Here is a 14551-nt window from a genome sequence, read left to right as displayed (position 1 = left end):
AATGAAAGCACATGTCTGTACAAAATCTTCTTGATAAGTGCTCTTAGCAGCTCTATTAGTAATAGCACCTAAGTAGAAATATCCCAAATGTCCATCACTGGTGAAGAGTTAACATACGTTACAACCATACAATGGAATACTACTCAGCAATGGCATACAAATGAACTATGGATGTGTCCAAAAGCATGGATGAATCTCAACTGCCTTCTCAGAAGACTACAGGCCATATGATTCTATTTATAAGACATTCTAGAAAAGGCGAAACTATAGACAAAGAGAAAAGATCAGCAGTTGTCCAGCACTTGGGATAGAGGGAGGGATGTATTGTAAAGAAGCACAAGAGGACTTTCTCATTTGGTGGGAGTGTTTTGTACCTTAGAGGTGGTATTGGTTACACAACTGTATTGTGCTTTGTGAAAATGTATAGAACTATATACTGAAAGAGTAAATTTAACAGTGAGTAAACTATACCTCAATAAACAGGACTTTTTAAAAATGTGTATTCATTTTTGAGAGAGACACAGCATAGGCGGGGGAGGGACAGAGAGAAAGAGAGAGGGAGACACAGAATCTGAAACAGGCTCCAGGCTCTGAGCTGTCAACACAGAGCCAGACACAGGGGTCGAACTCTGGAAGGGTGAGATCATGACCTAGGCTGAAGTTGGATGCTTTATTGACTGAGCCACCCTGGTGTCCCTAAACATGACTTTAAAAAGGAAAACTATAGGGGCACCTGGTCAGTTAAGCATTGATTCTTGGTTTCGACTCAGGTCATGATCTCAGGGTTTGTGAGTTTGAGCCCCGTATCAGGCTCCACGCTAACAGTGTGAAGTCTTCTTGGGATTCTCTTTCCCTCTCTCTGCCCCTCCCTGATTGTGTGCTCTGCCTCTCTCTGAAAATAAACACATAGACCTAAAAAAAAGAACTATATTCAACATAATAACTTAAAAAAGGGACTGAAGAACAGAAGAGAAACTGACCAAATTCTTGAATTGAAATATAACATCAAGGAATCCCCTTAAAGGAATTAGGAAACAATAAACAGAAAAGATATCTATAAAGGTTAAGACTTATAGAATACAGAACCAAAAGTGACAAAATCACTTTATGAGTCCAAAGAGGAACAAACATTCAAAACACTAATGACTAAAATTTACCCTGAATCGGAGGAGCAGAAAAGACTGCAATCTTCAAAGGAGAGGTCACAGAGAGTACCAATTCAGATAAATATGAGAAAAAATGCACAGTTGCATTATAGGAAAAATCAGTAACAGTATAGGTAAAGATAGAACTCTACAAACCAAAAAACAGACCCTTAACTCCAGAGAACACACTGATGGTTACCGGAGGGAAGGGGGTGGGGGAATGGGCTAAATAGGTGGTGGGGAATAAGGAGGGCACTTGTCGTGATAACCACTGAGTAATGCACAGAACTACATTGTATACCTATATTTGGATTTTGTGTCTCCCTCTCTCTCTCTGTCCCTCCCTTGCTTACACTCTGTCTCTCTCTTTCAAAAATGAAAATTAAAGGGGCGCCTGGGTGGCTCAGTTGGTTGAGTATCCCACTTCAGCTCAGGTCATGATCTCACTGCTCTTGGGTTTGAGCCCCTCACTGGGCTCTGTGCTGACAGCTTAGAGCCTGTGCTTAGAATTCTGTTTCTTCCCCTCTCTCTGCCCCTTCCATGCTCATGCTCTGTCTCTCTGTTTCTCAATAATAAATAAATGTTCAAAAACTTTTAAAATAAAGGTTAAAAAAATAAAAAATGGGGTGCCTAGGTGGTTCAGTCAGTTGGGTGTTCTGACTTCAGCTCAGGTCATTATCTCTCTGTTGGTGAGTTTGAGCCCCGCATTGGGCTCTGTGCTGACAGCTCAGAGGCTGGAGCCTGCTTTGGATTATGTGTCTCCCTCTCTCTGTTCCTCTCGAGCTTGTGTTCTCTCTCTCTCTCTCTCTCTCTCTCTCTCTTTCTGTCAAAAATAAAGATTAAAAAATAAAACAACAACGTTTACCTAAAGCTAAGAAAAACACTATGTTAACTATAATGGAATTAAAATTAAAAAAACTTAATAAAAGGTAGGAACTGGACAACCAAAAAAATTTTTTTGCCTAAAAGATCACAGAGCCCCTCTGTAAGCCGTCACTGTAGCAGAGGAGTAAATATCATGCTGGCAAAGTGCTTCACAAGCATGTTGCTGAAGAAAAAGAACCAAGGGAAAAAAGTGCTGAAGAGACTGACCCTACACTTTTCTGTTCAACAGAATTATAATTCAAATGAAAGGGAAAAATAAAGATCATCTCAAAACTGCAGCCATAGACCAACACAAAAATACCTTGTTGTATATAACCTTATCAAGGTTCTCAAGAAAAAATAAATCCAGGAGAAAGTTATGAATGTGTGAGAAATCGGGATCTAAATAAAGAAGAGAGCAAGAAACATCACCATAAAAATTCAGATAAAAAAGTGAAAACAATACTAACAAATTATGTTCGTGTGTATCTTAATTAAAAATGGAATGGAAAGTGAAAATGTTACAGTATTTGCCTAACTTTAAACAAAGATATTGCAAGCATTAAAATTAATAGGAAAATAAACATAATTATTATCCTTAATAACTTATGTATAACTAAGGAAAGTAACAAAAATATAAGTAAAATATTTAAAAATTTAAAATAATTCAAATTAGTAAATGTCATATATCACGAGGAAAGCAGGAAAGTAAAAAAATAAAAATAAAATGACTTAAGCTCTCAGCTAAACAGACTCTATGACTGAATAAATGTGATACCCAGAAATAAGTTGTTCTGAGAATAATTAGACAAGAGAGCACAAAAAAATTTAATTGATGGAAAATAGTAAAAAATAAGGAATAAGGTAATAGAAAATAGTAACAATAGCTATATCTAGGAAATCATGAATTTAAAATTACATATATATTACCTACATAGGATCACTATTTACATACTGGATTAAGAACAACCTCGGATTCAAAAGGATTAGATATGTTTAAAAAGGTTACAAAAATCAAAAAGAAGAGAATAAACATCAACACATAAGCAACAGCAATATAGTTTCAGAATATGTAAGTCAAACCTAATAAACACTAGCTTTATCTTTGTCTTCCTCTTGGAAGCAATTACCACAATTATATTCTTTTAAGTACTCTCCTCTGGTAGCTTCCATATTACCACACTGTTCTGATTTTCCTCTTACAACAATGGACATTTATTTTCATTGTCCCCTTTTGGCTCCCCTCCACCTACTTTATTGGACCTGCAATTTTTTGTTCCTTAGAGTTCTGTGTAGGGTTTTTGCAACAATGATGTGCCCATCATCACCAGTTCCCTACTAGCTCCAGACACACAATTGAAGACTCCCCAATACACATTTCAAGCTCATACTGTGCAAAATGAACATAACTCTCTTCCCTCCATTGTACTGAGCCTTCCACATGGTTGTCTATGCTGAATGCAGAGACCTAGAGCCCCATCCATGATTCTTCTCTCCTTGACCCTCACATCCAAACCCACAGCAAGCCTAAAATATCTTTCACAAACTCACATCCTTCTCCCTAGCTCCCCTGGGCCCTCCCCATCAAGGCCATCATCGCTGACTGCCCCTCAAACCTCAGCAGCCTCCTCACAGTAGCCATCTGATCACTTCCAATGGTTTCATATTATTCTCCCATATTTTTATATATTCCCATTTTCCTTTTTTTCCAACCTTCCCACCATGACAAAAACAAGATTACCCTGTTTTATTGTGCTTCACTTTATTGTGCTTTGTTAGCTATTGTGTGCCTTACAAATTGAAGGTCTTTGGCAGCTCTGTGACCAGCAAGTGTATCAGTCCCATTTTCCAGCATCTTCCACTTTGTGTCTCTGTGCCACGTATTGATAACTCTTGCAATACTTCATGCTTTTTCATTATGATCATATTTGCTATGGTGATCTGTTATTGGTAATCTTTGGTGTCACTATATTAATAATTATTTTGGGTGCCACGAACAATGCCCATATGACGGCAAACTTAATCTATAAATGTTGAGTGTGTTCTGACTCCTCCACCAACAGCCATTTCCCAGCATCTCTCCCTCTCCTTGGGCCTCTCTATTTCCCAAGACACAATAATACTGAAAGTAGGCCAGTTGAAAACCTTACAATGACCTCTACATGTTCAGGTAAAAGGCAGAGTTTCACATCTCTCACTTTAAATCAAAGCTAGAAATGATTACGTTTAGCAAGGAGGCATGTTGAAAGCCAGGATAGGACAAAAGCTATGCCTCTTGTGCCAAACAGCCAAGGTGTGACTGCAAAGGAAATGTTCTCAAGGGAAATTAAAAGTGCTGCTCCAGTGAACACATGAGCAATAAGAAAGAGAAGCAGCCTTATTGCTGACATGGAGAAAGAATTTGTGATCTGGATAAAAGATCAAACCATCCATTCACATTTCCTTAAGTCGCAGCCTAATCCAGAACAGGGCCCTGTCTTCAATTCTGTGAAGGCCGATAGAGGTTTGGATGCTGCAGAAGAAAAGTTTGAAGCCAGCAGAGGTTGGTTCATGAGATATAAGGAAAGAAGCCATCTCTATAACACTAAAGTGCAAAGTGAAGCAGCAGGTGCTGATGTAGAACTAAGAGTCATCCAGAAGATTCAGCTGAGATAATTAATGAAGGTGCCATACCAAACCACAGATTTTCAATGCAGTTTTATATTGGAAGAAGGTGCCATCTAGGACGTTCATAGTTAGAGAGGAGAAGCCAGTGCTTGGCTTCAAAGCTTCCAATGACAGTCTGACTCCAGTTACAGGCCAATGCAGCTGAAGGTTTTAAATTGAAGACTATGCTCATTGATTCTGAAAATTCTAGGAATAATCCTAGATAATTATGCTCAGTCTGCTTTGCCTGTGCTCTATAAACAGGACGACAAAGCCTGGAAAACAGTACATCTGTTTATAACATGACTTACTGCATATTTTAAGCCCACTGTTGAGACCTACTGCTCAGGAAGAAAGATTCCTTTCAAAATATCACCGCTCATTGACAAAGTACCTGGTCACACAAGAGCTCTGATAGAGATGGTCAACAAGATGAATGTTGTTGTCATGACTGCTAATACAACATCCATTCTGCAGCTCATGGATCAAGGAGTAATGTTGACTTTTAAGTCTTATTATGTCATTTGTAACAATATGGATGGACCTAGAGGGTGTTATGCTAAGTAAAATACATCATACAAAGACAAACAACATAGGATTTCATTCATATGTGGAATTAAAAAACAAATGAACAAACAAAAGAAAGCAGTAAAAAAACTCATAAATATAGAGAACAAACTGATTGTTGCCAAAGGGGAGGGGGAAGAGGGATGTGCAGAATAGGCGAAGGGGAGTGGGAGATACAGGCTTCCAGTTATAGAGAGAAAAAACTACTGGAATAAAAGATACAGCACAGGGCATATAGTCAATGGTATCACAGCAGCATTGTACGATAACAGATGGTAGCTACCCTCATAGTCACATAATATATAGGATTGTCAAATCATGATGTTGTAACCCAAGACTAATGTAATATTATGTATCACCTATACTGCAATTTTTTTAAATGTGGGAGGGGGTAAGAAAACTTTCCGGAAAGGATTCACCATTCTTGGTACCTTTAGGAATATCCATGACTCATGGGAAAAGATAAGAATATCAACATTAACAAGAGTTTGGAAGAAGTTGATTCAAACCCTCATAGATGACTTTGAGGGGTTCAAGACTTCCGTGGAGGAAGTAAGCGCAGATGTGTTAGAAACAGCAAGAGAACTAGAATTAGAAGTGGAGCCTGAAGATGTGCCTGAATTGCTGGCAGCTTGTGATGAAACCTGACTAGATAAGGAGTTACTTTCTATGGATGAACAAAGAAAGTGGTTTCTTGAGATTGAATATAATCCTGATGAAGGTACTGGGAATATTGTTGAAATGAGAATTAAGGATTTAGAGTAGTACCTAAACTTAGTTGGTAAAGCAGTAGCAGGGCTTGACAGGACTGACTCCAATATTGACATAACACCCACTGGGGAGACAATGCTATTGAACAACCTGCCACACTACAGAGAAATCACTCCTGAAACATAGAGTTAGTGGATGTGCCAGACTTCACTATTAATTAATTTTATTTTAAATATTTTTTTAATTTTTTTATTTTGAAAGAGAGAGGAAGAACATTGGTGGGGAGGGGCAGAGAAAAAGGAGAGAGAGAATGCATGCTCAGAACAGAGCCCAACGCGGGGCTCAATTTCATGAACCATGAGATCATGACCAAAGCCCAAAGCAGGAGTCAGATGCTTAACTGAATGAGCCACCCCGGCACCCTGACTCACTGTTATTTTACATTAATAAACTGCCACAATCACCCTTGCCGTCAGCAATCACCACCCTGATCTGTCAGTAGCCATCAACATCAAGGCAAGACCCTCCACGAGCAAAAAGAAGCGACTGCAGATGTGGTGGAAACAGCAAGAGAATGAGAATTAGAAGTGGTGCCTGAAGATGTGCCTGAATTGCTGCCATCTTATGATCAAACTTGAACAGATGAGGAGCTATGTCTTATGGATGAGCAACGAAAATGGTTTCTTTTAAATTTTTTTTTATTTTTTTAATATTTTTTATTTATTTTTGATACTGAGAGAGACAGAGCATGAGAGGGGGAGGGGCAGAGAGAGAGAAGGAGACACAGAACCGGAAGCAGGCTCCAGGCCCTGAGCTAGCTGTCAGCACAGAGCCTGACGCGGGGCTCGAACCCACGAACGTGAGATCTGACCTGAGCCGAAGTCAGAGGCTTAACCGACTGAGCCACCCAGGCGCCCCCGAAAATGGTTTTTTGACATGAACTCTACTCCTGGTGAAGATGCTGGAAAGACTGTTGAAATGACAACAAAGGATTCAGAATGTAACCTAAACTTATTTCATAAAGCTGTGGCAGGATTTGAGAGGACTAATTCCGAAAGAAGTTCAACCTGGGTAAAATGCTATTAAATGGCATCACTTGCTACAGAAAAATTATTTGTGAAAGCAAGAATCACTTGATGAGGCAAACTTCATTGTTGTCCTGTTTTGAGGAATTGCCACAGTGGCCCCAGCCTTCAGCAACCACCACCCTGATCGGTCAGCAGCCATGGACATCAAGGCAAGACCCTTTACTGGCAAAAAGATTATCACTCGCTGAAGGCTGAAAGGCTGGTTAGCGTTTTTAGCAATAAAGTATTTTTTGTTGTTTTTATTTTTTTAACATTTATTTATTATTGAGAAACAGAGAAAGAGCACGAGCGGGGGAGGGGCAGCGAGAGGGGGAGACCCAGGGTCTGAAGCAGGCTCCAGGCTCTGGGCTGTTAGCCCAGAGGCACATGTGTGGCTCCAACCCACGAGTGAGCAATGAGATCATAACCTGAGCCAAAGCGGGACACTCAACCAACTGAGCCACCCAGGCACCCCAGCAATAAGTATTTTTAATTAAGACAGGTACATTGTTTTTTAGACCTAATGTTCTTGCACACTTAATAGACTATGATATAGTATGAAATCAATTCTGTATGCATTAGGGAACTAAAAAATTCATTTGATTCACTTTATTGCAATATTCACTTTACTGCTGAGGTCTGGAGCTGAACCTGCAGTATCTCTAAGGTACGCTTTTCGTATTTAAATCTCTATCCCTAGCGCAACTTCTCATCTGACACACGTCACTCCTGGCTCACTATACTGCAGCCATGCTGGCCTTCATCTTTAGGCGCACTAAGTTCTTTCCTGTCTCAGGAAATGTGCACATGCTTACCCGTCTGCTTGAGAACTAATCTCCCTGAACTTTCTATGGAGGACTCTTTCCATCTTTGCTGTCAGCTTGAAGTCTACTTTCTGATCACAACAGCCAAAGTATTCCCCTCAGGTTACTTTGTCTTGCTCGCCATTGTCTCCCCAATGCCTCACAGCACCAGACCCATAGTAGACACTTAATAAATATTTGTTGCATGAAATAGTTGTCTTAAATTTAGTGACCTAGAATAATTATTTTTAATAATATAAGCATTAAATATTTGTTAAATAAATCAATAACATTATTATTCACATATTGCCACTTAAGTCCTATTGTTATTATAAAATATAATATAAAGTACTTTTTTCTTTTTTAAAAAATGTTTATTTTTGAGAGAGAAAGACAGAGAGACAGAAAAAAAGAGAGAGCACATGTAAGGGAGGGGCAGAGAAAAAGGGAGACAGAATCAGTGCCCACTCAGTGCTGTCAGTACAGAGCCTGCTTCAAGGGTTGAATTCATGAAACACGAGATCATGACCTGAGTTGAAATCCAGAGTCAGATACTTAATTGACTGAGCCATTCAGGTGCCCCTAGAGTACTTTTTATGTTCAACAAAGGGAATAAAAAATATATTTTAAAATGTATATAGTCTCTGGCAAATCAAACAATGTTTCATAGTTTTAGATTAAATGATTTAAAGAATACACAATGAAATAGATAAATATAAAAACCATAATTCACCATTTGTGGGTACTCTCTGTGAAAATGTAACTTCTTAACATTGATAATTATTGGTTACTGAGTTTCTAAGTCATTATTAATGGATAATTGTCTATTAAAATATGTCTAATTAAAAATTACTCTTCTAGTTATAAGCAATTCTGTGTATTTGTTTTTAAGTTTATTTATTTATTTTGAGAGAGAAAGAGAGTGTGAGCAGGGGAAAGGCAGAAGGAGAGGGAGGGGGAGAATCCAAAGCAGGCCAGGCTTCACGCTGTCAGCACAGAGCCAGACACGGGGCTTGTACTCCTGAACTGTGAGATCATGACCTGAGCCCAAATTAAGTCAGACACTAACTAACTGAACCACCCAGGTGCCCCAGCAATTCTGTACATTTATAACCTGCTTTGCAAGTACCTGGGTGTCTCAGTGGGTTGAGTGTCCAATTTGGCTCAGGTCATGATCTCATGGTCCATGGGTTCGATCCCTGCATTGGGCTCTGTGCTGACACCTCAGAGCCTGGAGCCTACTTCACATTCTGTGTCTCCCTCTCACTCTGCCCCTCTTTCCCCCCACTCTCAAAAATAAATAAACAATAAATTTTTTTTAATAAATAAAGCTTGCTTTGAATACACAATGTACAACTTTTAAAAGGAACATGAACAAAAGCATTTATATGAATTCCAAGAGTAAAAATAAGGGGGAAAAAAGGAAATAAAATCCTAACAACTATAAAGAAAACAACCACAACCATTTTGAAAATTTGATGAGTAGATCTGTATTGAGCATTCAAAAAGTAATAATTTGGGGAAATGCAGCATTTTATTCCAACTAGTGAAAATGGCTACATCATAAGAAGGAAATAATTCAATACTCAACTACAGCAATTAATGACTTAGTGGTATCCTAACCATCTAAATTATCCAGATTTCTGTCCCTCTGAGTCAAAGAACCATGAATAAGCTGAGTCAATGAAAAGAAAAAAATTCTAGAAATAATAACTGTGTCAAAAGCTCTTAGCCTGATGTAACCAGTCTACTTTCTTTTCCACTTCTGAAGTTCTAAGTGACAGTCAATTATTAAGTGCTGAAACTATGGTATGAGATAAGAATAAGCCACAAATTCTATATGCTATTCTTAAGATGCCTCCTAAAATGCCAGCAAAAAGGACATAATCTAATACTTTGACTTTCACACTATTTTGAACTTAATGCATAGTTAGAAATAAATTTACTTTGCAACCCTGTACACACATACTTCTATACATACACGTAAACAAATTGAAATATATGTCAACAATACCCACTCAGTACTTGGAATAAAGTCTGGTATTTTACATTTTTACCATTCTTTTTATAAAATGCTGGTTGATATTCAACTAAATTAACTTTCCAATTCACTATGGGGCCTTAACCTACAGTTTAAAACTACTGATCTGCTAACTCTTAAGTTTCAGTAAATTATAGTAAATATATACATACTTTCATTGTGTCAGAACCCAACAATGTCTGTGAGGAACTTGAAGGAGAATCAGAAGAATTCTGGAAAAAAAAAAAGGGCAAGCCTATGATACATCACACTCAAATAGAGGAAAATGAAGAGAAGCAAAGCAAATGTATGAATTGCACATTCTAGTCTAAGGCATTACCATAGACAAGGAATCCTGTAAGACCTTATCAATGGTAGCACAGAGCTCTTCAGTTTGCTGCCTGAGCTGTGCAGGGAAACAAAACTGGAAGAATTGAAACCAGGTACTGAGTTAGCAATGAGTTTCGGGATTTTGTTACAAAACCATGGGTAGTCTGAAGTCATTACCTCCAGAGGCAGGTCTAATGTGTTGTCCTTGAAGACACTTTCAGTCTTGACTGGTTCATCCAGTGCCTAGTGAATAATGAAACAGTTCTCATGTGAGGCTTTTAGTCAAATATAAACGTAATGGAAAGTTCTCTTCCTAAAAACTCTGTATATGTCAATATCTCAAAAGAGAAAAAAATGTTTGAATCATTTGATGAGCCATTATTTGGCATAGAGGCATTTTCCTATTTGTCAAGTTTCTCCAATGTAATTAATATCTCCAATATAATGTGTTGAAAGAAAGAAAGGAGGCTGAGTTTTTAAACATACAAACTTGAACTTGGACATCTTATACATCCAGATGAGCCTTGTTCTCTTCAAAGACGTCACCTTGGGATGCCACACACAGAAATATGATGTGGCTGTTTCTTAAAATACTACAAAAATTGTCTTTGAGGAAATGCTTCAGGGCCAGTTTTCAAGAAACATGCACACACAAGAAAAAAGATCTGCTCGCTTTTAATCATTTATATCCAAAAACTCTTGATTACCTTATTTATCGAACTTGGCCTCAAATGACATTCAAAACTCTTTTGAAACATACTTTTTGTTTATTGTGATGTATTTCAGATACATACATGGAAAGAATAAGATGGCACTCTGTAGAGTGTATCTACTTCATTGAGAATGAGAAGTAAAATATTACAAAATAAAAGATGCCAATATATATTTACTGGCTATTGATGTTTTCTTTTATATATTTTCTCATTGCTCTACTCGGTGGTCTATTATTCATTTGCTGGAAAATGTGATATAATCTGCATGTAAAATATTTGTCAACTAGACATCATGTAAACATCTTCTTCAAGTCTTGGCTCCCCTTGTCATGATTGCCATGATTTCTTTTGACAACACATGTAAGTTTTCATTGCAATATGGCCAAAGTTTTCATCATTTTCCTTTGTGATTGGTGTTTCATTTCAGAAACTCTTTCCTAATCTAGTAAGTCACTCATTCCCTTGGGTAAGAGTCTTAAAAGTAGGGGTGCTAGATGTGTGGTCTAAACCCTTCGTGCTATAGGGAGAAGCTAGGGGGTGGGGGTTCTCTCCCAACTGCACGGAGCTGTGCCAGGATTAGAGTTCATAAAGAGTGTGTGTTTCAGCCTGTTTTAAATTTTTTTAAATCTGTTTTGATATTCTCATTCACCCAGTGTGTAGGAGTCACTCACAGAATTTATAGACTTCTCTCAGAGGAAAGTGCTCCATGTATAGCTGTATTTTTGGTGTGTCTGTGGGAAGAGGGAAGTTCAGAAGCTCTGAGGTTACCATCTTGGTCCTATACCTTTATCATTTCTCATATTTATTTGCGTCTACCTACCTTTTTTAAAAAAGTCAATTTCTTCAGACAATTATTAATTTCTACTCTCTTAGACTAAATTTTAACTTTGATATTCTTTGGCATATTCATATAAAATTTCAGTAATATCTATTCATATCTTTACTGTTTCCTTCCTTCTATAGTTTTTGGGTGTATCCTGATTTTCCTCATAGTATTCCTTTTGTTGCATTTCACAAGTTAAAATATGTAGTGTGATCATTGCCCTTTAATTTTCAATACATCTTTAAATATTTCCATTAAGATTTCTTAGAGTCATGGGTTATTTAAAAGTAGTTTTCCCTTTTAATTTGTAAAACTATGAGGATTTTTCCAATTTTAAAATTATCTACTAATTTAGCCATATTATGGTCAGAGAACTTCTTCATAATACATTCTTATGATGATTGGGATTTATGGCATAAGACATAGTTTTGTAAATAATATTTCATTTATGCTTAAGAAAATATCTATTTTCTAGATATTGTCTGCAAGATTCTGTATGTATGTCTATCTGATTGAAATTATTCATTATTTTGTTCAAATTACCTCTAGATTTACTGGGTTTTCTACATATTTAGTCTATCAGTAACTGAAAGTATCATCATCAAATCTCAGGGAATTATAATGGGTCTGTTAATTTCTCCCTGTGATGCCAGCAATTTTTGCTCAACATAGTTTGAAGTCATTTCATTAGCGACATTCATAGTTAGAAGTATTCCTCCCTCATGGATTAAATATTTATCATGATCAGTGCCCCTCTATCTCTCCAGTAATGCTTTGTTGGAACCTCTATTTTGCCTGATACAACCAAATGCTTTAGATACATTTTACTAGTTTGTCAGTTTTTGCCCCTTTGTTTTCAACATCTTCCATTCAAACATTAAAACTCAGTGGTTTCTAAATAGAAATTCTAGAATTCATTTTTTGATCCAGTCTCATCTCCATTGTCTTTTAATTGGAGAAGTTAACATTTCTTTTATTATAATTACTTACATATTTAAATGTTTCCAAAATATTTATTTTTGTTTCACTTTTTCTATTTCATTTTTATACAATTTTGAATGTTTTAACTGATTAAATTTGTGGGGGTTTTTTTTACTCATTTTTCCTCCACAAATCTGGATATTGCGACAGATAATGCTAGGTGTTCATCAAATACTTTAATTTTTTTTAGACACAGATGCATTTCCTTGGTCTCAAGAATTTAGGTAGGAGCTTGTGACTAATTTTTGTTAAATAAAGGTGAGTAGGAGTCATACATGACCTCTGACACAAGGCAGCTAGAAGCAAATATGACTTTTCATCATTCTCTCTTTTCATCTTCAGATAACTAAGATGCAAGATGGAAGCAGATTACCTCCCTAAATCATTCTGTTAGTGAAACTTATGTGAAAAAGTCAAAATGAATTCTCCAACTGTGATGTGGGAAGGAAATAAATACTGATTTTGGTGAGCCACTAAAATATCAGGGTTTGTGCACTGTGGCAGTGAGTGTGGCTTCCACTAAAACTAACACGAGTATTATAGACTGGTTTTTACAAATTAATCTTGAAAAGTTCTCCATTTACTAAGGTCTAAACTAAGCAATACAAAATCTAGATTCAATTCACATACTATACAATAATCTAGCAATTATATAGTTGTCTGCACCCCCTATTCTTATTTTTATATTCTAGTTGCCTTAAATACATTTAATTGTGATATAAATGTTATAATTTTTGCTTTAAACAGTTATATGTATTTCAAAGACATTTTTCAAAATTATAGTTATCCACACACTTATTATTTTCCATGCTCTGCATTCCTTCCTGAAGTTCTGAGTTTCTATTTACCATCATTTGCTTTCAGCTTGACAAACTTCCTTCAGCACACTTTGTCATACAAATCTGTTATTAATAAATTTTCCTAATTTTATTTTAGGTGAAAATGTCTTCATTTTGTCTTCATTCTTGAAGGAACTTTCCCTGGCTAGGCAACTTAGTTTTCTTTTTCTCTCTCAGCGTTTAAAGATGTCCCTCCATTGTCCTCTGACCACCATTTCTGATGAGAATCTAGCCATTATTGTATTACTCTTCCTTTAGGTGTAATGCATTATTTTTCCCTGACTGCTCCCAAGAACTTCTCTTTATATTTAATTTTTAGAAGTTGAATTGTGATATGCCCAGTCATGGTTTTCTTTGAATTAAACATTTTGGAGACTATCTGAGTTTCCATTTACATCTTTTACTAAATTTGGAGAAATTTTGATTATTCATCATTCAAATATTTTTTTCTGCTCCATTCCCTCTCTTCTCTCCCTCTGAGACTCTCATTACATTTTGATATCATCCTACAGGTCATTGAAACTTTGTTCACTTATTTAATTGTGTTCCCGTTTAATTCAGATCAGATAATTTCTAGCAATTTATCTTCAGGTTCACTGACATATCTGCCTCTCCAATTTTATCTTAAATCAATCCATTTTTCTATTTCCAATATTTTTTCTTTTTTAATTTTTTTTTTCATTAGAGAGAGAAAGAGTGAGAGAGAGCAAGAGAGAGTAAGCAGGGGAGGAAAAGAAAGGAGACAAAGAATCCCAAGCAGGCACCACACTGCCAGTGCAGAGCCTGACAGGAGGCGTGAACTCATGAACTCTGAGATCATGACCTGAACCGAAACCAAGAGCTGGACACTTCACCAACTGAGCCACCCAGGTGCCCCATCAATATTTTATTTTTCAATTCTAGAATTTCCATTTTAGTCTATTTCATAGTTTCTATTTCTATAAAGTCTTATATAATTCATTAGGATTTTCCTTTATACCCTTGAGAATAGTTACAATGATAGCTTTAAAATCCTTGCTAGCTAATGGCAACACCTGGAAAA

The 14551-nt window shown here is 36.8% G+C and overlaps 1 protein-coding gene across 1 annotated transcript in view; it reads right to left on the bottom strand.

The window, feature by feature from the left end:
- Positions 1-14551, bottom strand: part of MLIP (muscular LMNA interacting protein) — a 208884-nt gene that overhangs the window by 25025 nt on the left and 169308 nt on the right. The window contains exons 6-8 of the mRNA XM_029945578.1: positions 10331-10396; positions 10164-10247; positions 9997-10056 (exon numbers count right to left, since the gene is read on the bottom strand). Coding sequence (XP_029801438.1) covers positions 9997-10056; positions 10164-10247; positions 10331-10396 — 210 coding nt within the window. The remainder of the gene's footprint in view (positions 1-9996; positions 10057-10163; positions 10248-10330; positions 10397-14551) is intronic.

The sequence above is a fragment of the Suricata suricatta genome, chromosome 7 (genome assembly GCF_006229205.1).
Source record: "Suricata suricatta isolate VVHF042 chromosome 7, meerkat_22Aug2017_6uvM2_HiC, whole genome shotgun sequence".
NCBI classification, from domain to species: domain Eukaryota; kingdom Metazoa; phylum Chordata; class Mammalia; order Carnivora; family Herpestidae; genus Suricata; species Suricata suricatta.
Note: the sequence above shows the minus strand (reverse complement) of the source record. Positions and strands in the feature narration are given on the sequence as shown.